The sequence below is a fragment of the Malus sylvestris genome, chromosome 2 (genome assembly GCF_916048215.2).
Source record: "Malus sylvestris chromosome 2, drMalSylv7.2, whole genome shotgun sequence".
Lineage (NCBI taxonomy): Eukaryota > Viridiplantae > Streptophyta > Magnoliopsida > Rosales > Rosaceae > Malus > Malus sylvestris.
In genome coordinates this window covers 16,517,989-16,545,077 of record NC_062261.1, presented here as the reverse complement: position 1 = coordinate 16,545,077, position 27,089 = coordinate 16,517,989, and the positions used below count along the sequence as shown (strand labels likewise).

The 27,089-nt window shown below is 36.3% G+C and overlaps 3 protein-coding genes across 6 annotated transcripts; 1 reads left to right on the top strand and 2 right to left on the bottom strand.

Moving 5' to 3' along the window:
- Window positions 1-1,252: 1,252 nt before the first annotated feature.
- On the bottom strand, window positions 1,253-3,645 carry LOC126591498 (heterogeneous nuclear ribonucleoprotein 1-like). Its single transcript, XM_050257199.1, has 2 exons — window positions 2,488-3,645; window positions 1,253-2,005 (listed from the first exon to the last, which is right to left on the bottom strand). Exons 1-2 carry the CDS (start codon window positions 2,707-2,709, stop codon window positions 1,472-1,474), a joined length of 756 nt encoding a protein of 251 aa, XP_050113156.1. The 5' UTR covers window positions 2,710-3,645; the 3' UTR covers window positions 1,253-1,471.
- Window positions 3,646-3,772: 127 nt separating this feature from the next.
- Window positions 3,773-7,709, bottom strand: LOC126591490 (thioredoxin-like protein AAED1, chloroplastic). Its single transcript, XM_050257188.1, has 7 exons — window positions 7,295-7,709; window positions 7,029-7,075; window positions 6,805-6,919; window positions 4,693-4,737; window positions 4,470-4,529; window positions 4,281-4,376; window positions 3,773-4,138 (listed from the first exon to the last, which is right to left on the bottom strand). Exons 1-7 carry the CDS (start codon window positions 7,604-7,606, stop codon window positions 4,019-4,021), a joined length of 795 nt encoding a protein of 264 aa, XP_050113145.1. The 5' UTR covers window positions 7,607-7,709; the 3' UTR covers window positions 3,773-4,018.
- A 13,319-nt stretch (window positions 7,710-21,028) lies between these two features.
- LOC126591464 (growth-regulating factor 1-like) lies at window positions 21,029-24,365 on the top strand. 4 transcript variants are annotated; one of them, XM_050257180.1, is made up of 4 exons: window positions 21,029-21,717; window positions 22,104-22,289; window positions 22,635-22,989; window positions 23,298-24,365. In XM_050257180.1, the coding sequence occupies exons 1-4, from the start codon at window positions 21,324-21,326 to the stop codon at window positions 24,118-24,120; spliced, it is 1,758 nt and encodes a 585-aa protein (XP_050113137.1). In that variant the 5' UTR covers window positions 21,029-21,323; the 3' UTR covers window positions 24,121-24,365. The 4 variants fall into 4 exon arrangements, with proteins under 4 accessions (XP_050113137.1, XP_050113132.1, XP_050113126.1 ...); XM_050257175.1 differs by having other exon boundaries at window positions 22,632-22,989; XM_050257169.1 differs by having other exon boundaries at window positions 22,104-22,310.
- The last annotated feature ends 2,724 nt before the right edge of the window (window positions 24,366-27,089 follow it).

The window sequence follows — 27,089 nt, the reverse complement described above, 5'->3', positions numbered from 1 at the left end:
ACAAGAGGCTGAATTTGGTTGCACTTTTACTTCTTTCTTAGAGCATCTTCACCCGCTAGTGAAGAGCAAAGACAATAAAATTGCCTTTATTATTCACTCTAAACAGTAATTGTCCTTGAGTATTATATTTTAAATTGTGTCAATTAATTACTTAGTCAATGACATGTGGTTTTTAATTTTTCTATTTTTTATTTGGTCACTTACATGGTAGGGCTGGAAAAAATTCCCGAAAATCCCAAACCAAACCGAAAAAGTCTCAAACCCAAACCGAAAAAGTCCTAAACCAAAACCATCCCGAAAAATACCGAAATTTTTGATATGGGATTGGTTTCCAAATCCCATTTGTTTGGTAATCCTGAAATCCCAAAAAATACCGAAGTATTCAGTTTCCTATTGACTTTTGGGTTTTGGTTTTTGAAAGTCATTGCCATGGTTGCTGACTACTCTTCACAATACACTTCCTCTACACATAGAGATGATGAAGATAGTGAAAATTTTGAACCTCATTGGAACTCTATGTGGTACTAAGTCACTCATGTATCTTACCATGCAATGTATAAAGTGTAAAATATTGTACTAATTCATTATATATAAATGATTATGGTGTGTTTAAACTTCTTTCATTAATTACTACATATTTTCTACACTCACAATGTTTGCCAACTCGCTATATAATCAACTTAAATCAGTTAAATCCATCATGCAATGCATTTCCTTCCAATTTTTTGTGATAAACTAATAGATAATTGACTAAATAAACATCTTGCAAAGTTTCAATAAAAATTTCCAAGTTTTTCTTACAATTTCCATGGTTTTTATTCAATTTTTATCGATATCGATAATATCCCGATATTTCCATCAAAATTTTCCTGTTTTTGGACTACCAATATTTCCGATATCATCGATATTTTATACCTTGGTTGTGATAAACTCTTTTGTTTTGTTGACATGGTGTGAACTGTATGAGAACCAATGAGTCACAAAATGGACCTATTTTTATGGGCCAGATTTAGGAGTAATCTATATCAATTGAATTGGACAAAAGCCCACTATCATAAACCTGTGAAAAGTTTCGGGTGGGCGGAATTGGAGCAAAAACAAAAAAATATTACTTTTAAATTTTAATCCACAACTGCTTTGTCTACAGTTCGTAAAATCTAAAAAATTCTAGTTCAAGGTTTCAACATATTTTAAATTAAAAAACGACTAATTCTGAACAAAAACATATTCTCAAATATAAAAGGAGTTGGTGTTAACACTCATAAAGTCTCATCATTCATTTTATTTTATAAAAATATAACAGAAATTGCACTTCAAAGACTCTTTAGCGTACCTAGTTGAAGTGTGAATAACAGTTTCATATGTCATGGCCGATAAGGCCTTCATAAACAAATACTATATCTCAAATTCATTTATCAAAATCCGAATAGGTCTGAAACTACAAGTAATTAACCCATCGGACCCCTAAGAATTAGACTTGATGGTCTATATAAGGGAAAAGATAACCAAGTGGACGGCACCCTTCTTGGTGTCCAACCTCATAAGGACTCAAACAACTAATGCAGTAAACACCACTATATAACAAATTTCCAAAATTTCCAAACCGATGAGGCCTTGTTCCATAATCGAATTCTACTCGGTTACGGTCATATGTCGTGACCGGATTCTTATTCGTAACCATCGGCACAGCCCTCTTTACCTCCACGAATTTATCATTCAATTCATGATATTTGTTCTGCAAGGCTTCATCCGCGGCGTCCTCTGATTCAAAAGTGATGAAGCCAAAGCCCCTGGACTTGCCACTTTCCTTGCAACATACTATAACCGCATCCGTAACTGTGTTGAACTTCTCAAAGTAGTTCTTGAATTCCTCTTGCGTTAGATTGTGTGGTAAACCTCCAACAAAAATCCTTCTGGCGTTATAAGATGGTTCGGATTGAGCATGTTGGTCCTCTTGGTTTTGGTTTTTCACAGTACTCTTTGGTAAAGCTGTCTTCACATCTACCTACATCATATAATTTGGAAAACGAAAGACAAGAAAGACAAGAGAGGTCACTATCTAATACACCAAAAGTTAAACTGTAAAAAGAACGCACAGATTCACAAAATTTGAACAAAAGTTAGATATGCTAGAAAATAAGTGGCAGCAAGGTGCAATAGACATGGGCTTTCGAACTATATATTGCGCTTCAACTGGATGCAAGAGGGGCAGTGGAGGCTATAAATTCAACTGAGGCTTGCATGTTTAGGTAGGTGGCACAGGATGCCTGATTGATGATGCTTCCCTGGTTTTTGTTGTGTGGCAGCGGCGTGATGGTAACAAAGTGGCACATGAGTTAGCAAAGTTTGCTCTTTGAACGGAAGGTTTTTCGTTTGCTCTTCGAACGGAAGGTTTTTCTTCATGGATTGAGGATGCAGCGCCATGGTCGAACGTAAATCATAACACCTATGTTGGTACAAATTTAGAAAACATAGATAGAAACATACCTTTCTACCGAGGATGATGTGCCCTTCTCCCATGACTTGTTCAGCCACCGATGGGTGAGTGAAGGAAACAAAGCCGAATCCTCTAGGTTTACGAGTAACTTTGTCTACGATAAGCACACAGTCCTTTACTTCACCATACTTGCAGAAGTATTCTTTCATGGTAGTTTCAGTAAACTTGTTCGGTAAGTTAGCCACGTACAACCTTCTGGGCTGAGGTTCCATGGCAACCAAAACCTAGAAAACACACTTGCAGGTTCTCAAAAAATATTACAAGTGATCCAAACGAGGAGTAGGAGAGTTTACCTTAAGTACCTAGAGAGTACTCCTTCTCCTTCGGGTATTAGAAATCATAATGTAAATAAATTAACTAACAAACAGAGTTTTGATAGGATTAGGTTTCTTACCCGTCCGTACACACACAGGATTCACCGTTCAAAATATCCGACGGCTCCAGATCCCTAATGAGGCAATTTTTTATTTTATTTTTGTTTCCCTTTCTGCTCGACTCAACCAATCTTCCTGCCATTTTCTTCCATCTTTGCGCTCACCATTTGATCTTTTTTCTCTCATATTAAAGATTAATTTTGTTTATAAGCAAAAAAAGATTAATTTTATTTTGTTATTGGTAGTTAGTTTAAGAGTCTAATGGTAATTTTCTACATTTATAAATAATTGATCTTAAGCTCAATTCTCTTCAAATACCAATAAATTGGGTACTTTGATCGAAGTCCAAAAGTTTGAGTTGTACAAATTTTAAAAACACTTCTGGACATGTGTCCCGGGAGCGGTTTTATGTTTTCTCGAATGTGCTTCTAGTCATGTTTAACTTTCTTCGTAGAAACACATAAAAGCACTTCCAAACATTAGAAGCACTTTTTATGTGCGTGTATGTTTTTTATAAGATTTTTAAATAAACTCCTACATGTTGAGAATTATTCTCTACTTAAGCAGTTCCAAATAAACCTTAAATGTTCAATCTTATTGTCAACATACATACGGTGATACACCATTACACCTCATAATTCACTACCTCATTCATAGTTTATTTTTTTGGGGCAAAAAGTAAATATTAAGTGTCTCAAAATATATTTATTTTTGGATAATAAATATAAATTTAACAAAGCGAAATAAATAGATGAACAAGATATCATATCCAAATGCATAAAAAAGAAGAAAAATCGGACCCGTTTTTAATTTTGTATGTAGAAGATCAAGGTGAAAAATTGCTTTTGTGAAGGGGGAAAAGTAGCGTGCTGCTTGGCACGAATGTTTTGGCAAGACAATGTAGCACATGACCACTTCTTATTGAACTGAGCAAATACGGGCCTTGCACACTACAACGAACTCCATTCTGTATGGCAATCTATATACTACAGCCAGATAAATGCAATCTATCAGCATACATTTGAATTTTAACTATACAAACGTTAAGACAGGCACGGTCGAACAGGCGGACTGTCCGATGGTCTGATTACTCTGCTGCATGAAATATGAATGAGTCTCTGTATTTCGTATGGAGACTCCACTGGATCTATGAGACGGGAGCTTTGCAGCAAACATCGAAGATATCATCTAAAGGGGCATGATCACCAGTCCCTTCGTCTTTCCGACCATACAACAATTGCTTACCTTTGAAGACAAACATCCCTCCCTGATTTATATTGAAAATAAGAAAAGTAAAACATCTGTTAAAAAAATTTAGGGTGGGTTGAATCAACCACCACGTCGACCAGGTTATCTGCTTAATATAACTCCTAATAAGATATTATAGAGAATTCATCAAAAGCTTAAACCTGTTGTAACACACTACTTTTGTCCTCTGGAGTGGCTTCAATGGTATAATTCTTCAAAGCTTTCTGAAAAGCCTCAAATCTTGAAAATATCTTTGCCTGCCATATCATAGTTTTCCAAAAATACACAAATATCATAAAAATTACTAGCTGGATTGAAGATAACAAGCAGAAAGCAGGAAATGAACATACACTAGCTGGATTGAAGAAAGTTCGTCCAAGTCCAAAGTATAAGCCCAAAACATCGTATGCCTATAACCGAAGTGTTGAGTCAGAGTTACATTCACCAGAATAAGAGATTCACCAGTTAAACATACATAATTTAGCACATTATAAAATGAATTACCTTGCGATCAAGACAAAGTATATATAGAATTTGTTGCCTTGAGAAGACAAAAATTACAAAATAGATTACCTTGCGATCAGGATCAGCATAAAGGCTATCCATTGGAAATGGTAACTGAAGATAGGACATCATGGGGAAAAGAATCAGCCCAGAGATCAAGATATAAAGTCCATGGCATCAGTATGCACATACTAAATTAAGAAATCGCAATGATTGGTTTAAACATTTAAGGAGAATTATAGGATTTATGTTTTGTAAACTTATTCAAATGCTATGATGCCTTGAACATAATTTGCGAAGAGATGATTACACGTTCTTCTATAATCTGAGTCCAAGTCTCTCTAAACATGTGACGTAGAAACTTCAGACCTACTACTTATGCCAAAGTCCAGTATCCTGCTATGGCAGACCTATTACTGATGCCAAAGTCCGGCATCATCGACATGAACCTAAGCAAACTAAGTAATGACATTAAGGCCAAAGTAGGTGTAAATAGCTTTCTCCAATTGGAAAGCATATAAACAAGTATGATCAACCACTATCATGTCACGTGACATGCTTATTTAAACAAACTAGGTTCCGTTCTATGATAGCATGATTGAATGAGACTTCAACAAATGATGTTTGTTTCATTTTGTCAAAAGGTTCCTAAAATTTTGGAACATTTTGAGCATATGAAGAAATCAAGTGATCAGATTAATCAATCATGTCAATGTTTCATCAACCGAACTGTTTCTTAAATAAACACGACATGACATGATAGTAGCTAGCCGTATGTGATTGCATGCTTCTGATCAAGAAAGTCAAGGAAACAGGTACAAGAAGGGTCTCAATTCTACACATCTTAATACAGCTTAGAATCATTGAAGGTTCATAGGCTTTCTTACTTTTTCTACTTTTCTGAACCGGTTAATATAATAAAAGCGCCCTATTCAAGAGCCATAAAACCACATACTTTTAAACACACCTTCAACCTCCAGATGAGGAACTTTAGATCCTTCCACATTTAAGAGTTGAAGATGCATATTGTTTGTACCATACTTGGGGTCTCCGTATTTAGATCTCGTATAAATACTGGGGGGACTCAAATGTAATTATGTAATAAAGTAAGGGGCAAATATGTAATAAGTGAGGAGCACTTATTCTATAAAAGGACTCCTCATTGTCCTCATTGGGGGAGGCCAATTCTTAGGCCATGGGAAGAGCTCTCTCACCCTCAGAAGCTCTCACCCTCTCATCCTCAATCCTCTTAGAAAAATACAATATCAGTGTGGACGTAGCCCAAACATTGGGGTGAACCACGATACATCTTGTGTTCTTTACTTTCTTGCAGATTCACGGTCGGATTTACGTACCAACATTAACTACACAGTGTACAATTTATGTTTCCTGTCATCACCCTACATAAAAAACTACGTCTCCCTTATTCTTATTTCCCTCCAACCATTATCTCACTAACTTCTCTCTTCACCCTTCACCCACTTATTCAAAATTACATAACAAACGGGACTAGTTTGAGTTTCTTAAGGGCAATAAGTGTCGAAGGACTGTTGCAATGGGTGAATAAACGCTCAACAAAGACATCTGCTTGATAAACAGATCAACTAGTTCTTCTGATGAGTACTATAAAGAGATGTTACAGGAATCTCGTACAGGTAAATACTGTTCCCAGAAAATATTATGTAGCCTTCAACTGTTAGATAAATGGTAATGCCCAACACACTTAAAACTGTTAGATACACATCTGATGGTTACAAGATGTTAAAAAATAAGTGCCTGTATCTGTGACCCATGAACAAGACCCCGAACAGATATTCATGTCAAGTGGCTTTCTTTTGATGATCAGAAAACTAACATGCTTAATGTAACATTACGTTCACCACTCATAATGATGTTATGTATCAGATATAAGGATCACAATCATTTGCTAAAAAACTTAGCATCTCATTCCTTGATCCAACATGTATATGGGATGTATGTGGATGCATACCTGACACATATCAAATAAAACCATATTGCTTTTTCACGCATACCCATTCTTGTCATGCCATATCCGATTGTGATACTCATTAAATGCATAAAAATGCAGATATAACCGTCAAAAATTACAGCAGCAAACACAGCTTTAAAAAATGCAGCTGAAGAAACGCTGTGGTGACACAAGGAGGAAATTAAAGATACCCGTTCAGCAAGGATACGAGCATTATCAGGAGTACCAACACCGACTGCAATTAGTTTCACACCGGCTGAGTCGAATCTAGCTTTATTTTCTTTCAAAGATGCAGCAAGTTCCCAACTTCAAAAAAACAAGCACATAAAAAAGTAACAAATCTAGAGAACATCCAGCAACTTAAAAAAACAAGCCCCAAACCCAAATTTCAAATATGGTTAAGAAGACTAATTACCAGCAAACGCATCCGAAGTGCCTCAATAGTGCAACAACAGCCACCCCCTGAAACAAAATAAATAAGCAACAATTTGAAAAATAATAAACCACATCAAATCAAGAAAAAATAAAAAAATTTCATAATTTCTGCACATTATTATAGCAAGTATCTTTATAATTTCATTAAAATGTTACTCCAGAAGAAATTAAAATCACAAAAACAAATCCAATCAATAATTTAAGAAAAATTAGAGAGATTTGAGAGGGTAAAAGTAGAAAAGTGACCTCGTTCGGAACCAAGAGGTCTTTGAACTGGACGGAATCACCAGCGGCGGTGAAAATGCTAACGTCGCCGAGGATCTCACCGATACTGGGGTTGAAATCCACAGCGGTGCCCTCGGTTGAGGAGGCTCTAGGAACGACAAGTCGTCTAGCGCTAAACTGTGTCGTTGATTTCGGAGAGTAGAAGAGGGAGAGAGAGTGAGGATTGTTAGGTGGTGATTGGGAAATAGCGAAGTGAGATGGATGAGAAGGAAGAGAGAGGGTTGGAGAAGTGGATCTTAGGGTTAGGGTTTGCGAGGAGGAGATTAGGGCCATGGCTGGCTCTGAGAAACCCTAGGGAGCTGAGCGGAGTAGCAGTTGAGTTGGGATTTGGAGAGAAATGGAGGTAGTTGGGATGGGAGGCAAACGAATTTTCTTTTTCTTTTTCTGTGGCGGGAATGTCATCGGGTAGAACTACCTAATCATGATTTGGTCCAGCCCATTCATTCATGTTCAGCCCGGCCCAAAATTTCAGCTTTTCCTTGTAAACTCTAGCATATGATATGTTTAATGTTTAAAATTTTGGTTTTTTTACCAGAATGGTTTCTAATATTGGCATAACTTTTCACTTTGGTCCTTAATTTAAAATTAATGGAAGTAGTCATGAGTTTGTCTAGCATCAATCATTTTGGTATTTCAATGAAAACTCAGTTAAATAAGGCGAAAATGACAAAAATATCATCAATTGATTGTCAAATCATTTTGGTCCATCATTTATTAAATTGATGTTATAAAATTCTTATTTAAGTGTGATTGAGTAAATCTTAAATTAGATTTTATTCTAATTATTCTTTCCTATTAGGATTTGTATTCCATGGAGGAAAAGGATTTTTTTCCCTCCCTTATTACTATAAATAAAGACATTGCGTAGGAGGAATAACACATTCTCTACACAACCCTACAAACATATCTTTCTCTCTATTCTCTCTCTATGCCACCGACTCTCTCTCTCCCTGTTAGATAAAATAGAGCACAACAGGTTTTCAACACTCTCCTACCATTGCGCTTAGGAATCTGACGTGGAAGTTTTTCTGCATCAAACCAATTCATCAATATCATCACATAATTAGGTTCTTTCAAAACAACGATTTTTATCTTTATATTTTTGCAACCCTAATAGAATGAACATTCACCATAATGCATGACCCAACTTTACATTTTTTAGAATTTTAGATTCTACATAAATTGTGTATGCATTATATTCATAATTATTGAATTATGTGAATTGATATTGCCATGAATTGCATCATATATCTGCTCATGCAATGACTTATATGTTGAATATGCATGAAATTTCATTAATTCTATAATGTGGAATTGAAAAAAATTACAAAGGATTTTTTTAGGGTTTCGTTGAAACCCAACCATGTCACATAGGTCATATTTCTTTTCCCGAGCTGAGAAACTCAAACCTGGAGCCACGACTTCAGGCTCAAACCTTAAACTCGACGCCTATACGACGTTGCCTCCCTTGAACTATCTAATAGCATGGCCTGTAGCCATGCCTAGCCACCACGACTACCTCATCGACGACCTAAAGTCGTCACTGACAAGTATTTGCCTGAAATTCGATGTTTTTCTTTGAAATTCAAATCGAAAATTTCTAGAGTTATACAACGTTTAGAGTTTTTCACTCTCCGTTCAAACTTATGGGTTGTCATTGAACCCATGGCATTCGCCTTGATTTTTGCACCACGACACGACCCCCTGAAGCAGTGGCGTTGATCTTTTTTTCTGGTGAGTTAACCCAGCTCGCATTGAGGTGTCTAGATCAAAAAACCAAGCCCACTTGGGCTCGCCTGTCTCTCTGCAAAGCTTCATCCCTTTGGGCTCTGGCGCTCATTTTAGCCCAACACCGACCTGTTGGCCACGATGTTCCCACCACACTAGATCTCATCTACTGCTGCTGGTGCATCTATGTATATGTTGCATAAGATTAGCGCCCTTACTATGGGCCATGCCATCTGGGCCTATATCTGCAGCCCATTTTTGTGCATATAGGTTTTTTTTCTCAAAACCCGGCACGCGAATGACACCAGCCCAATTGGGCTTTGGTGTCCCCCCGTGTCAGCGTTGCACAGGATCCCAGCCTTGTGCTAGTGCAGCCGTGTCCTCAACCACACTGGATTCCAGCCTGCAGTTGATGCATCAGTTCACCCGCACCGCGTCATGCAAGATAATTGCCCATTTAGGCCCCCTCTTTTTTTGGGCTTGAACTCATGGCCCATTTCTTTGTGACGCCTGGGCTTGCTTTCATGCAAGGCCCTTGTCTACCCAAGCCTAGCTTTTGGGCCTAGACCACGGCACCAATTTTTTTAAAGGTGCCAAATAAGGCAAAAACGTGCAAAATAAAGGCTAAGTTGCTGGGATCACTTTGGAATATCTTCCAACCTTTTTTACCCCATAAAAACTTGCCTTTTAGCCACTTTTACATTCCTTTTTTATTCTAGGTGAATTACACAATTCTAATAACCTATTTTTCCTCTATTTTCATTCACTCTTAAGAAAACCCTAGCCGTTCCATACAGTTTCTCCACTACTAAAGACTCATCGCAGAAGGCTGTTCTTGGAGAAGTTCTACATCAGAACTGCTTAATTTCTTTCCACTCATGATGTGCGTTTTCGTTTTAATTTATGTGAACATGATGTGTAACTAAGTTCATAGCTAGGGATTTCGATGTAGCCTTGCAATATTGATCCATGGTTTTAAGTTAAAGCATTCAGTTTATCAATCTGCTTCCTGTTTCATTCACTGAACCTATTGTTAAATTTGTTTGTTGATTTTAATGTTGGATCACCATCAGGGTTAACTACAGATCATTTAATCAAAATTATAGTAAACATCATGCTTAATCTTGGTAGACATGTGAATGAATGAAGAGAATGGTATGCAAACATCCTACCGTGTATTTTCTTTGGTTCTTTAACATTTTCTTGCATGCGAAAGACTCTTAATTAGGAACCGAAGTTGAACATTCCAATTAGGTTGCAGATTAGGAGAATTTGATCAAAACCACACATCATATGGTTGATCATATATATGTAAAACGAACTCAGGAAACAGGTTGGTAGTTGAATACGGCATAACTTTATAACCATGGAATTGGTTTTGTAATGGTGAATTTGAATCCCTGGCCTCATCTCCATTGCTTCCACATCAATATATTATTCGCTGCTACATTCTTGTATTTTAATTTAATTAAGTTTACAGCACAAAAACTACTCTCAATTGGTTACTTTCATTTTTTAGTTAGGGTTCTTTCAAAGTTAGCAATTTATAAGGTTCAATCAGTCCCTGTGGTTTCGACACCCTTACTTGTGCCATTATACTAACCATAATTTTGCACTAGGAAGGAACACAACATTGTCTGCATGAACATATAAACCTGAAGTTCATAATTATTTTTCGAAACCTGAAGTTTCTAGAAACATGCCTTGTTTGAAAACTTGAAGTTTTCCTTAAAAACATCATCCATGAAAATCCTAAGTTTTTTCATGTAAATTTAAACTAATACATGTCTATTGGAACCTGAATGTTATACTCCTACGTGAATGGATTGATTTTTTTTATTCCATTGTACTAACCACATTCTTGTCCATTTATTTTGTGATAGGGACATGTCGAATTCGAACAAACTCGACTTCACTGCTTTAGAGGTATTTGGAAGGAACTACCTCAAGTGGGTCCAAGATGTGAAGCTTCACCTAACCGCAAAGAATTTGTGTCTCGCCATTGAAGATGAGACAGACAATCTGATTAGCGAAGTTGAGAAAATCACTGCCATGATCTTCATCCGAAGACATATTCATGACGCACTGCAAACCGAGTACCTTACTGAGGAAGATCCATGAGCACTTTGGATCACTTTGGCTAATCGTTTTGATCACCAAAATGACATTTTTTTGCTTGAAGCAAGACATAACTGGCAGCATCTGCGCTTCCAAGACTTTAAGTTTGTGAATGAATATAATTATGAAGTTTGTCAAATCCAATCACTTATCAAGTTTGTAACAAAAACTTGACCGAAGAGAATCTCCTGGAGAATACCTATTTGACCTTTCTTACCACTAATATTGTCCTGCAGCAATAATATAGGGCTAAGAAGTTCACCAAGTTTTTAGATTTGATCTTTATTTTACTTCTCGCTGAAAAATTGAATCATCTGTTGATGAAAAACCATAAAGCTTGACCTACTAGAGTGACTGTTGTGACTGAAGCACATTATAGCATGAATCAATGCCCAAAATGCCAACATACGCTTGGTAAGGGCAACCATAAGCCATCCTGTCAAGGTCAACAGAACCAAGGCCCACCTAAGAGGGGAAACTGAGCCTAGAAGCTCCCTAACCTCGCTCCCAAGGCCCCAAACTTCAAGAATAAGGGCAAAACACTTGAAACCATGGTTGCGGATATGTGTTACCGTTGTGGTTCAAAGGACCATTGGTCTCGTGTTTGTCGTGCTCCCTAGAAGGTTGTAACTGAATATCATTCTCGTCGTAAAAAGTTTGAATCAAACTTTGTGCAAGTGGATGAACCGAAGAGTACCAAGATTGAGGTTTCTAACTTTTAGGAGGATACTACCCTTATGGAAGATTAGAATCTTAAAAATGAACTATTTTTAGTTGTTATTTGGAACAATTAGGTCAAATTCCACCTAGTGGCTAACCTCCTTTGTTTTTTTTTTTTTGTTTTTTTTTTTTAACAATTTCCTTTATGTTTGGATTATTTGTGGGTGATTTGTTTTTGGATATTAAGTTTTTTAATTAACATCCTTGAATACTTAAATTATTTTGAATGGGTATTTATTTTAAGAACTTTTATGCATGTAACCAATTCAAATTAATTTTTATTTCTAGGTATGACTAGTAGGAAAGTTAGATGTCTGGTAAATAGTGCAACCACGCACACCATTTTGCATGAACGCATCTATTTCACTAACTTCAAACCTAAAAATACACCTCTGACAATCCTACTAGGACCATCCAACCTGATCAAAAGATACGGTAAGACACGTATAATGTTGTCCATTGGTACAATTTTGACAATTGATGAGGCACTATATTCTCCACATTCCGGAAAAACGTTGTTGAGTTTCAAGGACATTAGAGACAATAATTACAACAATTAAACCTATGTAGAAAATGGAGTTTAATTTATGTTCATCACTTCCTACGAATATGGCTAGAAGTGTATTATAGAGAAAATAGAGCGTATCCCGAGTGATCTGTATACTATGACCATACGCCCTATAGAGAGCCAGTATCTGGCCGGCCCTACCTCAGGGACCGCGCACGAAATTACACTTTGGCATGATCGTTTGAGACATCCTAGACAAATATCAATTCACCGTATCCTCAAATCATCACACGCGCATCCACTAACCCGAAGTTTAGGTTTGATTCTAAGAATCACATGTCAAACCTGCTTAATGGGAAAACTTATTATTAAGCCTTCTATTGACAAGATTTGCTCGAATCCTCTTATTTTTCTACAAAGGGTTTAGGGGGACATTTGTGGACCGATTCACCCTCATTGCGAACCATTTAGATATTTTATGGTTTTGGTTGACGCTTCCACACGTTGGTCACACGTGTGCTTGTTAAACAGACCTTAGTTGCCACTTCGTCTAACCATGCTGAAATTCTCGCCTTGCATGAAGCAACTCGAGTATGTTTCTGGCTGAAAGCAGTTGTGGGCCATATTCGAAGCTTCTGCGATCTTTACCTCGTCGTTGATATCCCGACGGCGATCTATGAAGACAACGCAGCATGCATCGAACAACTCAAGAATAGTTACATCAAATGAGAAAACACCAAGCACATAGCGTCGAAGTTTTTCTTCTCACATCAACAGTAAGAGCATCTGAAGATTGAAGTCACACAAATCCATTCACAAGATAATTTGGCCGACCACTTCACCAAATCACTACTGAAGGTGACGTTTCAGAAGCTTGTTCAAGGAATTGGTATGCGTAAACTTTCTAAGTTGTAACATTGTGAGTTCTCTTTGGAATTATGTCAAATTCAAGGGGAATATCCTGAATTATACTTGCTTGATCTTAATGTATTATTTTTCTCTGCATTTTTCCCACTAAATTTTTGCTACCTAACGAGGTTCTGACGAGGCACCTACCTTGGGTTGATCATATCCCTGATGATGTCCCGTAGATGTTTCATTTGACTTTGCATTTCTCACACATTTTTCCTTAGACTATGGATTTTGTCCCTACTCGGGTTTTTACCATAGCCATAGGGTTTTTTGTGAGACTTGCTTCCTTATGCAAGTTCCTACCTTATTTGAGACTAAAGTGTTCCCAGAATTAGTGCCGACCAGTCAACTTCCTCAACTCTACATGATGCCGAATCTACTTGTGTATTTACACACTCAATGGGGAGTGTTATAAACTTCTTATTTAAGTGTGATTGTGTAAATCCTAGATTAGATTTGATTCTAATTATTCTTCCCTATTAGGACTTGTAGTAAGTAGAGGAGAAGGATTTTTTCCCTCCCTTATTACTATAAATAAAGGCATTACGTATGGGGAATAACTCATCCTCTACACAACCCTTCAAACACATCTATCTTTCTATTCTCTCTTAGTGCCATTGGTCATCTCTCTTCCTGTCAGATAAAATGGACCACAACAATTGAGAGTATTTTTGTCATTTTGGCTTTACTTAATAGTATTTTTCACAGAATGATCAAAATGATTGATAATGTACAAATTCATGAACCACTTTTATCAATTTTCAAATTGGAGGGCTAGATTTTTTGTACATGACATCGAGTTCATATCGCCTGTTAAAATTGTGGCAAGTCTGACGCAAAACACACAATGGGCCACGCCAACACCAGAGCGTGCCTTTCTTCCCATCTCAAAAGGAATAAGCTTATACGACACGTCATCACTACTCTCAAACCTTTCGGGCTTGATACTTTTTTAATCAACCCCCATCATAGGATCCCTGTGTATGGCACTTACATTAATTAACACAATCGTGTCGTGTGGTAGAACGAATAAACCGATGGTGCAATCCTTGAATGAAAAACGCGGTACTAGCAATGGGCTAGGTGGATACTACCTGATTAGAGAGTTTCATATACAAATTCGAAAATAAGGTAGTTTGGAAATGTTAATCTTATGATCTACTATTTACAAACAGAGATGAACAACACTAAATTATACCACTAGGTAGCGAGTTTCAACCTTATTTGTCATCAATAAGTGAGGTCTTTGTTTCACCCAAAAAAAAATGATGTCTTGACAAGCTTTTTATTTAACACATCATTGAACAAGAGTTGATGAGTAATTGGTGACTCTTGAAGAGAATACATACGTCTACAATATGCACATATTTTTACATATTTTTATGGTGTTTTAGAGTATTCAATACTAAGCCCCAGTTTGGGGTTGAGGTGATTTTAAAAAAAGCTCCTATGAAAAAAAGCTGGGAGTGTTTTTGGTGTTTGGTAAACTTAAAAAAAATGGCTTATTTTGGAAGCTGCTGTGAGAATAAGCTGAAATCAAAGGAAAAAGCTGAAGCTGCAATTTGTAGCTTTGGAAAACTGGCTTTTTTTTAAAGCACATAGAACTACAATGCTCCTTTAATGAAAAGATCCACTATCAGACTGTTTTTTTTTCCAAAAGCACTTTTACAAAAAAGTTTACCAAACACTCTGCTGATTTATTTCACAGCCGCTTATTCTCACAGCACAGCCGCTTATTCTCACATCAGCTTTTTTTCAAAGCACAGCAATACCAAACCAGCCCTAAGAGCGTTTTAATGTTGATAATTTTGGTCAAAAACATAAAAATTAAGATCTAAAAGTTAAAATACTTAAAATATTGGGAGTTTTAACAAAACACTCCCGGTACTATTCACTTTTTAAGAAAAACCATATTTTTACCTTTAACTGTCATTATTCACTATACATTTAAAAATGGCTTTTCATTAAAAAGGATTATTTTTTTAACTTTTCTTTAGTTTTCCTTAAAATATATGGTACTTCGGAACACCATAATGTTTTATATGTTAATGTGCTAATTAGGACGTAGCTAGAGTTTGTTTGAGTGGCCGAGTCAATTATAGCATTAAATGTAAATGAGTCAATATTCTAGAAGCCATAATTTAATGCAAGCCCAATAGAGTTGAATAATAATATTATAGGACCTAAGGTAGAAAAATATTTACGTAGGCCACATGCTTTGAATTATGATTCTTCAGCACCTAAATAAGGCTAATATCCAGAGAGCAACTTTTGAAGACAAAGATCATGACCTTGGGTAAAACAATAGCGTGTTATTTCATCTTTACCAATGACTTTTTGGCAAGTCTATTTAACACCCCCACCCCTTTCTTTTGGTAAATTGAAACCAATACGCGGATGAAATAGGACATTAAAACCCGACCGAATCGGTTTGAGACTAAGACTCCTTACTACTCGCATCAATAGCATCATTGAGCGGTCGTTTTACCTTCTACTATTGACCAGTGGTCTGTCTTTTACACTCCCGAACTAGCTCTTTCTTAGTCTCTCTCACTACGCGAGTCTCTCCGACTTTCTTTGTCCCTAGGGGCCCAGGATCAAGGCCATTGAATTTTTTGAACCATGTATAGTATAGTGGTGGACAAAAATAAATGATGAGGAGTACTTTGTATCAATAAGCGTCTTACACATCGTATGAAAAAACAAAAGTGTTTGTACTTTCACATACGTCCTCAACATGTTCCTAAACAACCAATGCATATTTTGGTCTCATCCCCTATCTCTTAAAGCTTGCTTAGTCCACTTTCCCCTCACTGCCGCTTGCCTAAATGGAATCAACACACCGCCCACCCTACCAATCTATGATACATGAATGAGATCAAAATCCCCAGACCAAACCCCTTATTACTTACCCTTGTCCATTTACTTAAGCCAAAATGGAGAGGTCAAAATTGTCCGAACCCTTGTTATTTTAGTTGGGGTTAAGTCTGACAAGAGTAATATTCTACAGGGTTTTTGCAGTTTTGAAAGGGTTTTGGTTTGAAATCGAACAGAGAGCTAAAATGACAGTTTGGTTTCAGTTCCTAATATTTGGTACTGAATCGAAACCGAACCTAACTGCATAATATAAAATATTATTTAATTTAGTTAGCAAATTAGGTGTTGGGGTGTAATTGGTTATTTGGTGGAGTCCATACATGAATTTGGATTTGGATACTGGAATTTTAGTATAGTGATTATTAGTTGCTGCGATTTATTTTTTACTTTGGATTTTGAAACAAATCTAACAGAGATTTTCTTGAATTTTAGTACAATGGTTATCAATTACTGGAAACTATTTTTCTTTCCCATTTGGGGGCCAAAACAAACTAAAAAAACTATATAAAAAAAAAATTGAGGATCCCAAATCGAAACAGGCCTATAAAGTATCTCAATTTTTAAGAGAATTTTAACGAAACACTCTCGATATTGTTCATTTTTAATGAAAAATCACATTTTTACCTTTCTCTGATACTATTCATTATACCTTTATTTGTCATTTTTCATTAAAACTAAAGTTTTTTTAGACTTTTCGTTAGTTTCTCTATTTTTTTAATTGGCCTATATGTTAGGTCCAAATCGAAACCACAATTTTTTGAAACTAAATCGGACCAAATCGAATGATTCGGTTCTACTTCAATTCCCATTGTCAAGCCGAACCGAATCAAACTGTAATAAGTTTCAATTTTAATTTTAATTTTACCACAAAACCAAACTACATAAAACCATACCTACCCCTACCCTAACCTATTCCATGCTCAGCAACTCAGCTAATAAAATTACTACCCACGCATGCTGCCCATTGATTAGGAGTGCGTCTTAACAGTGGCATTTATGGGGTAATCAACAGTAACACACTGCTCATTTCACCCCCGCATTATGTCATCACACTTAATACAAAAAATAAACCCATTACGTCCGTTATGCCATCACCCCCGCTAAATTACCCGAATTTAAAACTTTTTCGATAAGATTGATATTTTTATAAAAATATTTAAAAAATCAGAATTTTTTTAAGTTTAAGCTGAAATTGACATATATTGTTAATATTTTTAACACATATGTTAACTATAAAAAGAAAATCTTATATTTTGTCCAAATAATGGTTGACATCCTAAAGTTTCATTTTAAATCTTCATTATTTCCATCGAAAGTAACTGATATCGATATCGATATTTATATATCCGTCGGTATTTCTACAAATTCGCATATCGATATTTTCACTGATACTGATATTTTAAACACTAGGTGTTACTTAGTACTGTTTAATTGTATTTCTCTTGATAAGTAAGACCTTGCACAAAGGTCGAAAATTGAGTGTGATATAGTAATCTAAAAATTAAACTCTTAAACCATAATCGCACTCACTTAAATCATTACGGTCTCGTAATATTTATATTTATTTATAAATAAAAAATTATAAATTTAAATACCGTAAAAGATAAGTTCAAATTATTAATTTATTCTCCGAGTCGTATAAAAACAACTTAATTGCATTTAAGGTGGTAAACAACAGTTTTGGTAACATTTGGTTGCATGGACACCAGCTGTCCATCAAAATAGAACGACTAGCTTTTGGTTTCGGGCTGCGGTTAAGAAGATTTGTCTGTGGTGATAATCCCAACGTTAATACATGGCTAAGACATGTCGAAACCACAGGACATGCAATTGTTTCAGTTTTATTGCGACTTTTGTCTTTTAAGTAACTGCGGATGCACAACACACGCTTGGCTTTCCAGAAATTCAGATGGACCATCCTCCACATTTTTGCATCTAAACTTGAAATGTATCGAAGGATTTGGATGCTAGTTGTTTTGGATAAGATCAAAATTTGTCACTCGTTGGTGGAGCCTTTTAGTCATGTTATTTTTAGGTAGGTTTAAAAGTGTGAAATTATTACGATTCACTGATTGTTAGTTAACTCTTTAATCAACGATTCACTAATTATTCAAGCGTGTTTTAGACGTTAATGCATAATTAGTATTTATTTAAAAGAAAAAGATAGTTTGGAAGCCATGCATGAGGTATATATTATATAACAAGGAAGGTTCAAAAGCACGTAATTGCTATAATACGCTGATTGTTAGATAATATAATTAGGGGTGTGCTATCCACACACCTCTTTTTACTTTATACACACATTTTTAATTTACGGCCATCAGATCGACTAAACTAAAGAATATCGAATGACAGAAATTAACAAAGGATGTATGAAAAGTAAAAAAGGATGTGTGAATAACACATCTCTATAATTAACAGTTCAGAGTTGTCGACACACAACGATTGTTATTTATCTCTCTCTAATAAAACAAGATATTTAGAGGCCATGTGTGGATAATCTTGAATGTTTTGGAGGCATATGAAACAATCTCGAAACCATATCAAATCATAAAAGAGAAGGGTGGCAAAAAGGAGGTTAGTGAAGAAGGGATCTGAGTGGTCTAGGTTAGAGGGTGTGGAGGGTCACGTCGTCAAACATGTTTTAACATGCAACCATACGAAACAGTCTGTGCCAATTGCCAATGGTGACGGATAAAACTCAAACACGAAACCCTAGCGGACTATTTTAGGGTAAAAGACAAGAATACAGAGCCTTGATAAATTTGTGAAGTGACATCAATGCCCTCACAGATTTTTGTCTTTTTACTTTTTAACTCACAAATTAATCATTTAGATTTTGTGTGAAATGAATTTGAAGTCTTTTATTTATTTAATGAGGGAGGCTTCGTTTATTTATTTAATGAGATTGTGGATGTTTTGAATTAAATAGATTTGTAGTAATGAATTAAAGTAAACATGAAACTTTAACATACTAGTAATGGTTTTTTTTTTTTTTTTTTTTTTTTTAATTTTAAAAGGGACTAGCTGGTGGTTTTGCCGTCTAACATTTTGAAGATCGAGAAAACTTATTGAAATATTTCAACCTCCCCCTCTCCATCATTATGTGATTGACCTAATTGTTTGGTTAGTACTTTTATGGTACAACAAGTTGTCTGTAACGTGTTAACACCTTTAGTTTGACAATAAAATTTAGGTGAGACCATCAAATATTAATTATGTACATTCATAACCTTGACCTAATTTTTTGGTTATGGAGATACGTTTAATTAGCTGTTTAAGAATGGTATATATCTATTTTATAAATGTATAGTAACGCCTTAACAGTCTCAACTTTTACTGCAATATTCATGTGAGGCCATTCTTAAACACAAGGGTGGCAGATAAGGTTCTCTGAATCAAGGCAAAGTCTTATCTTTTGTTATTATTTCATCGAATTTATATAGAATTGTTTTCGAAACCATTTCTTCCCCATTGATACTCCACAACTATAAATGTAAGCTCATTACAAAACAAGTTCCTTGCATGCATGAATGCCTATTCATTTCTGAAAGTGCATAAATGAACTGCACACATATAACATTTAAATTTGCATCAAGTACTAATGTGGATTCTTGTCATATATATATGACAAATGATGACTAGTTATGAGGCCCATTTCACATCGAACTTTAACTGTTCAAACCGTCTAATTTTTAAGTATCCATTCATAGATCACTCTTGCCAAAAAATCAATTCAATCCGAAATCATTTATTCATTTGATTGTCTTGATGAAATTTCAATGTTTCTTAGAATATAGTATTCGTCAATATCATTGAACTCAATTATATCTCTCAAACATTTCTGATTTGGTTAATATCTTGTAGAGATGATCTAGAAAGTGCAACTTGAAAAATAAACAGTTCGAGTCGAAATTCGATGTGAAGTAAGCCCCATAACTAGTCTCTATTTTTACAAAAAAAAAAAATAGAAATTCTTTAAGATAAAATGCCCGTACATACATACATACATACATACATATATATATATATATATATATATTTACATATTCCAGTTCATCAATTTTCTTCAGGACTTTATTTTTAGCTAGTACCAGTACAGGTATCTCATTGACATATTTGATCTATTTATGTCAAAACAACAAAATACTAAAAGAGTATGTAGTTGATATTTCATATTTTAACAAAAAGATAAAAAGCAATTGAGGATTATAAATTCAGAATTTTTTTTTAAATGGAAAATTAAGGATATTAGATATCATAACTGGTATTAAGACAGACAAATCATATCCTAATTAAATTGTAGTTAGTAGTCAAACCCTTCCTTTGCATCTCAATAATCAAATTCCTTCAAATTTTGGAATTGAATTCCTATTTTCTTGTGGATCTCACCATGTTTTCATTTCAAAATGTTGAGTTAACATTGGAATGGTGGAATCCTTTTAATCGGGAATGATTTCCTTTCATTTCATCCCAACCCCGATTGATAAACACGTGGCTAGTTCATTCTAAAATGAGGATGATTAGGGAGATTTTAGTAAATTAATTATGCATATCCACTTAAAATTTGGAAGTAAATATAAAATCTACTAATCTTAACATTGAGACAAAAAAAACAAATTATATCATGCTTTATTGTATGACATGTACTGAAAAATAAACGTTAACATCTTTTTTTTTAATTTGTCAGAGAGTCCAAAATATCTAGAGGTTTAAAACATGATGCATATGATGTATTTGATTTTATTTTCATGTCAAAAAATAGTTGACAAAAAATTGTCAACATTTTCTCCTTTAAAGAGTGATGGATAAGCTTGGGTAGCCTGTCTCAGAAGTGGGAGTGTGTGTGTGTTTGTTCTCCCCTCCTCCCCTCCTCCCCTCCTCCCCTGTTTCATCTCTCTCTCTCTCTCTCTCTCTCTCTCTCTCTCCAATAATTTGTTTTTTACTTGTCAAAGACCACTCGTTTAAAAACCAGCTCCTTCTCTCTCTCAACTCAAACAGTAGAAGAAACCCAACACAAGATGCGCCTCTCTTTCTCTCTCATCCAACTCTCTGAACCGCCTTCTTGTTCCTCCTCCTCTTCCTGCTCATGAACTCAACGCCTGTGGATTGGCGGAGGTGTCCGGAATGGATTTTGGGGTGATGGGTTTGGAGGGTTTGGTGGGTCACGACGCCGGAGGAGGAGAGGCAGCGGAAAATGTTGGTGACGGATCTGGCTCCGCCTCCGCCAAGCAGCAAAGATCTTGGCCGGCGGAGGACGACTGGAGGGACTCAAAAATGCTGAAAAACGAAGACTTGAATTCCCCCAAGACAATGCCATTGCAGTACCAGGGGACTCCTCTGCTGAGATCTAATTCTCAACTGCTTCCACCTCCAGCTGAGTCTCACAGGCAGGAGCAAATGCTGAGCTTTTCCAACAACAAATCAGAAAGCTTTCTCAGCAGAGATGGAGACTTTGCCTACTACCAGAGGAATCCCACTCCCATTCCCTCTCCTTACCCAAGGAATGCAGGCTCACCAGGTATTTATTTTTATTTTTTATTTTTTTTGGATGGTGGGTTGGTGGTCAATGTTGGACATGGATTTTATGAGATGGGATTTGGGGAAATGTGAATGTGAAAGCAGAGATTTTGTTTCGGGTACATTTTTGTGCAATTGATTGATGGGTTGTTGCTATAATTGTTGCCTGGGGAGTCTTTTCAATATGGCATTTTGTAGAAATTTTGGTTTTCAGGTCTTGTCATAGAAACAGCTCAAAGATTGATAGAAACCAAATGGGGAAAGAACAATAGGACTAGCAGAAGAGACTTGTTCGTATTCACTTTAAATTTTTATTTTTATTTATCTTTTTAATTTTTAAATATAGTAAATCGGACAAATGCTTGATGCAAATGATTTTTGTTTCAGGTTATGGAAGCTTGAATCTGAGCATGCATGGGACTTTTACTGGGGCTAGAGGACCCTTCACTCCTTCTCAGTGGATTGAGCTGGAGCACCAGGCCTTGATCTACAAGTACATGACTTCAAATGTGCCTGTCCCTTCCAATCTGCTCATACCTATCAAGAAATCCCTCTACCCTTATGGCTTGTCTGGTCCGTCTAATCCCACCTCAAGTAAGCTCTGTCTATTGATGATCATGATATCTTGATTGGTCGAAATGTATCTGTATTAAAAACGATATCTTGATTAGTCGAAATGCATCCGTATTGAAATTTAATTTGTGTGTTTTAAGTTCTTAAACTACTGTTTGTTGGAAGCATGGAATTTCCAGTTTTTATGTATGTTGTTAGAAAGTTTAGTCCAGGATAGGGTTTGCAATTAGAATGTAAATGCTGGGTTTGATTCAGAAATCGTGTTCTTCGTGTTTTACCCTTTTGTCTGATTTGTCTTTTGTTCTATGCATATGTATGTTTGGGGTTTTGATCTTGATATAGTAGCGTGGGGCGCTTACCATCTGGGATTTTCTGGCAACAACGATCCTGAACCTGGGAGGTGTCGCCGAACAGATGGGAAGAAATGGCGTTGCTCGAGAGATGCTGTTGCAGATCAGAAGTATTGTGAAAGGCACATCAACAGGGGACGCCATCGTTCAAGAAAGCCTGTGGAAGGCCAGCCTGGCCAGGCCGTCTCTGAGACCAGTAATTCAAAGAGGGTACCTATGAATTCGTCAATGTCAACGTCAGTGATGCCAAGCAGTGGTGTATCCAGCAGCCTCACGACCGCACAGCAGCAATTCAAAAGCTTGCAGCCTGCTGTTGCTGTCAATCCTTCTGCAGATGCCCTTGTCAACAGGTGAAAAATTAGAGCTTCCTTAACTGTTTTAGTTCTCATTATGCCTTCTAGGCTTTATTATATGATTTCAATTTAAAACAACCTTTTTCCTTTACTTTATTTGTAGAACCCATCATTCCATCTTTACTTTGGTGAGAGTGACTACTCCTACTAGTTTGGATACTTGAATTAGGACCTTTATCGTTGAAACTGTAATGTAATTATAATGGCTGTGCATATTTCTTAGAGGTGTTTCTGTTTCATTCTTCTACTTTACTTTATGCACTGTGTTGGGCGTTTTCTAATCAATTAGATGGTGTGTTTTTCAGGATGCAGGGTCAACAGGGAGTTTCGGTGATGTCTGCCCCTACCCTTAAGCCGAAATCCAACAAGTCTACTTATAACATTGGGAAACAAGAATTCCTAGTGGAAGAAGCCTCCCAAGCAGAGTTTGGACTTGTTTCTACTGATTCACTTCTCAACCCTTCACATAGGAACTCTTACATTTCTAAAGACTTTAGTGGTTCTTTCCTACACTTTGGTGATCAAGATACTCAAGACCATCATCCGCTTCGCCAGTTCATGGATGATTGGCCCAAGGACCAATCCTGTCACTCAGTCTCTACTTGGCCTGAAGAAGTAAAATCAGACTGGACTCAGCTATCAATGTCAATTCCTATGGCATCCTCGGAGTTCTCATCATCCTCTTCCTCGCCAAAGCATGAGAAACTTGCGCTCTCACCGCTGAGGCTATCCCGGGAGTTTGAGCCTGCCCAAATGAATTTGGGAATAAGCAATGACATTAGCGAATCAAGCCAGAAGCAAACTAACTGGATACCTATCGCTTGGGGAAATTCAATGGGGGGTCCTTTAGGAGAGGTCCTAACCAAAACCACCAGTGGTGGCAGCAAGATCTGCATTAACTCAAAATCCCCACTTGGCCTCTTAAATGAAGGGTGGGATGGCAGCCCTCAGTTGGGATCTTCCCCAACTGGCGTCTTGCAGAAGTCAACTTTCTGTTCGCTTTCAAACAGCAGCTCAGGGAGCAGCCCGAGAGGAGGTGAGAACAAGAAGAGTAGTCTCGACGTGGCGAGCATTTATGATGACGTGCCAGGTTCAACCTTTGCAAGTTCCTCAGTTCCATCCCTGTAAAATTGTCAAAGCTACAAACTGAGGAGACAAGGCATGAACTTGGAGTAACCATTCGTGATCTTTTTAATTTCTCTCTTTTTCTTGTTCCTTATCCTTTTATTTGTCTATTTTTTTCCTTGGGTTACAAACTAGAGACATGTTGATCCTAATTTGCATAGGTATTAGCCAGTTTGGCTAGTGTGGATTTGTTGGTATCCATAATTTCTTCCGATATGAATGTTAAATTAATTGATGCTTTGTTAGTATCTCACCTCATCTTATTGCTTTTTGGGTTCCATCTGTACCATGAACTATTTGAACACCGGACCTCAATAAATGCTCTTAACCACTTTAACTACAGCCCGATGATGCAATAGACAGATGATTGAAACCATTTAAGATTTGCATTATTGGTCAGGATGGGGAGGGTATATCTTTTGCAGGATTGTGGAGTCGTACAGTTCTAGTGAGGAGGATCTCTGTCCAGAGACCCTAAAAACAGTGGGGACAAAGGCAAGTCAGTGATGGTTGTGAAGCTTCCATCATAATAATATAGAGATACCTTCCGAAACACATTTGATGATTGATCATTGAAGGGGTGCCCTATAAGCATAGGGCCTTCTTTTTTTATTTTTTGGTTCTTTCGGGTGGTATTGTGCTTTCAACTTCCTTCTGGTTTGGTTGATTTTGCAGTTGCAGTGAGTGATGTAATCAAATCAGAAAATGGGAAAATTAGGTTTGGGAGTTCCCTGGCTTTGAGACAAGGTGCACTCTTGTGGGCTGTCAACCCAACATGCAGCACCTCTGTTTGGTTACTTGGACATGGGCCCGGGATTACAGAGTGTGGTGACCTACCACCACTGAACCCTGATTTAGCACATGTTCGGCCCTAGCCTAGTCCGACTTGTTATGGAGGATAGGCTTAAAACCCCAGATGCGGTCAAGGATTTCATGAAAATAATGTTGTGATGGGACCAGGGTAACTGTGGAGGACTGTCCCTTATCTTGTAGCCTTACAGGTTAAACTTGATTAATCCAAGTGGGTTTCTTTGATAGAGATATGTTTGGACGAGATATTTGCAAGTATAAAAGAGAATTCAAATTTTTTGTTCTCAAAATTTTTATGGCTGTCTATGTGACTTATTGACTTGAGTAGCATGTGTATTTTTGACTTAATTTATTTTTAGTTTTTAATATTTTTTTTTTATAAAGGAGATAAGTTTTATATGAATGATAAGATGTCAACGAATTATATATGTCAGAGGAAGGCCGCGTAGGGTTTTGGGTCCATAAGATTTGATCTCATAAAAAGACTCCTTAATATGAGTAGGTACAATGCATTATGACCGACTTGTTAGAAATGTACCACAATGGCTCATTTGTTAGATGATTGATTGGAGGGATATATTTACTTCATAAGTAATCTTTAACTTTGACAAAATGTAAAACTGGTCATCCATTTCTTCCTTCAAAATGCATTCAATATAGTGAATAATCTTAACTAAGCTAATTTTATGTAACAAACCAGATCCAAAATATTTGATGAATGAAGTTGAAATGAGTAGATCCATTAGATTATGAGCGATTTGCTAAAAACTAATTAAAAATAGTCATTTTATGAACTCATTGTCTATGTCTTTGTCATAGTCATATAGTTCATTTAAGTCCCTCTAGTTTAATTATTATTCTTAGAATTTGTACTAAACTAAATACACATTCTATGAATGTGAGAGAGGACAACAAAATAATAAGAAGAGGGAGTGGTGATATAGCTTTAATTCTTTTTTATTTAACGCAATGTTGGGAAAGTAGAATCAAATTCAGAATCTTGAGTGCAGCAAGCAAATACTCTTAATTTAAGGGCAAGCGAAACATAATTACTTAAGTTAAAAGAAAGATTGTAACACCAAAAGGAAGCCACATAATTATTTTTTTTTCTCGTAAAAAGAGGACAACTGATGGCGAATTACGGTTATCCATTTTTTCTGGGTTCGGAAGAGACTGGTTAGAAATTGCACCCTACTCCTGCCCACGATTAAGCCAATTCATAACTTACGAATTATCGAACCCAAACCTCTTGTTATTTTCTTTAAAGAGTCGGTGTTCGCACTTTTTTAGCCATTTGTCGTAATTGGATTTACAACTTAGGCAGTTGGTAATATCTCGAAATTGATGTTAACCTGGTATCTTTACTAGCTGTCTTGACCATTTCTCTTTTTCTCCATGATTGATTCCCTATTGGTGCTATCATATTTTCCAACATTTTGTTTTACTTATTTATTTTTCCCCTATAAAAAGTTCAGATCCTTTCACTATTTCACACATATGTAAAATGTTAAATTGCACTTTAGTTTGTTTGACTGCTGGACTTGCCCAATGGGTGCATCATCGTCAATCATCAAAGTGACAGCTTGCAATGAAATTCCACTCTCTACTGGCTTCAGTGCAACCAAAACCGTACGAGACTGCATGTTATGCTTCTGGTTTTTCAGAGCTGCCACTTCTTGCCACTCTAAAAGTTATATCAATTCTAGGTTTCAATAATCTCTTTGTCCGAAAATTTTACCTTGCTCGGATGATTTTTTACCGTTAGATATTAACGACTTTCATAAAATGAGTAAACCACGTTCCGTGTTAATAAAATGTAACGTGGACAAAAACTTGTACATAGCTTTGTAATTTTAGTATGGACGCAGAAGTAGCAGTGTGCCGGTGTCATAAAAGGTTTTATCATTATTTAAAATTTATTATTATGTCGAATTGTATCATTTCTTTCATTTTCTACTAACGAGACATCATTTAAAAGTAGAGTAAATTGTACAAATGGTCCCTCAACTTTAATCAAATTGGAGCAATGGTCCCTCAACTAAAAATTCATTACCATTAGTCCCTCAACTTATCAAAATGTGTAGCTATAGTCATTTTCATCAATTTTGTCAAAATTTTGTCAAAATAATCTATGTTGGAATGACCATTTATATAATTAGGAT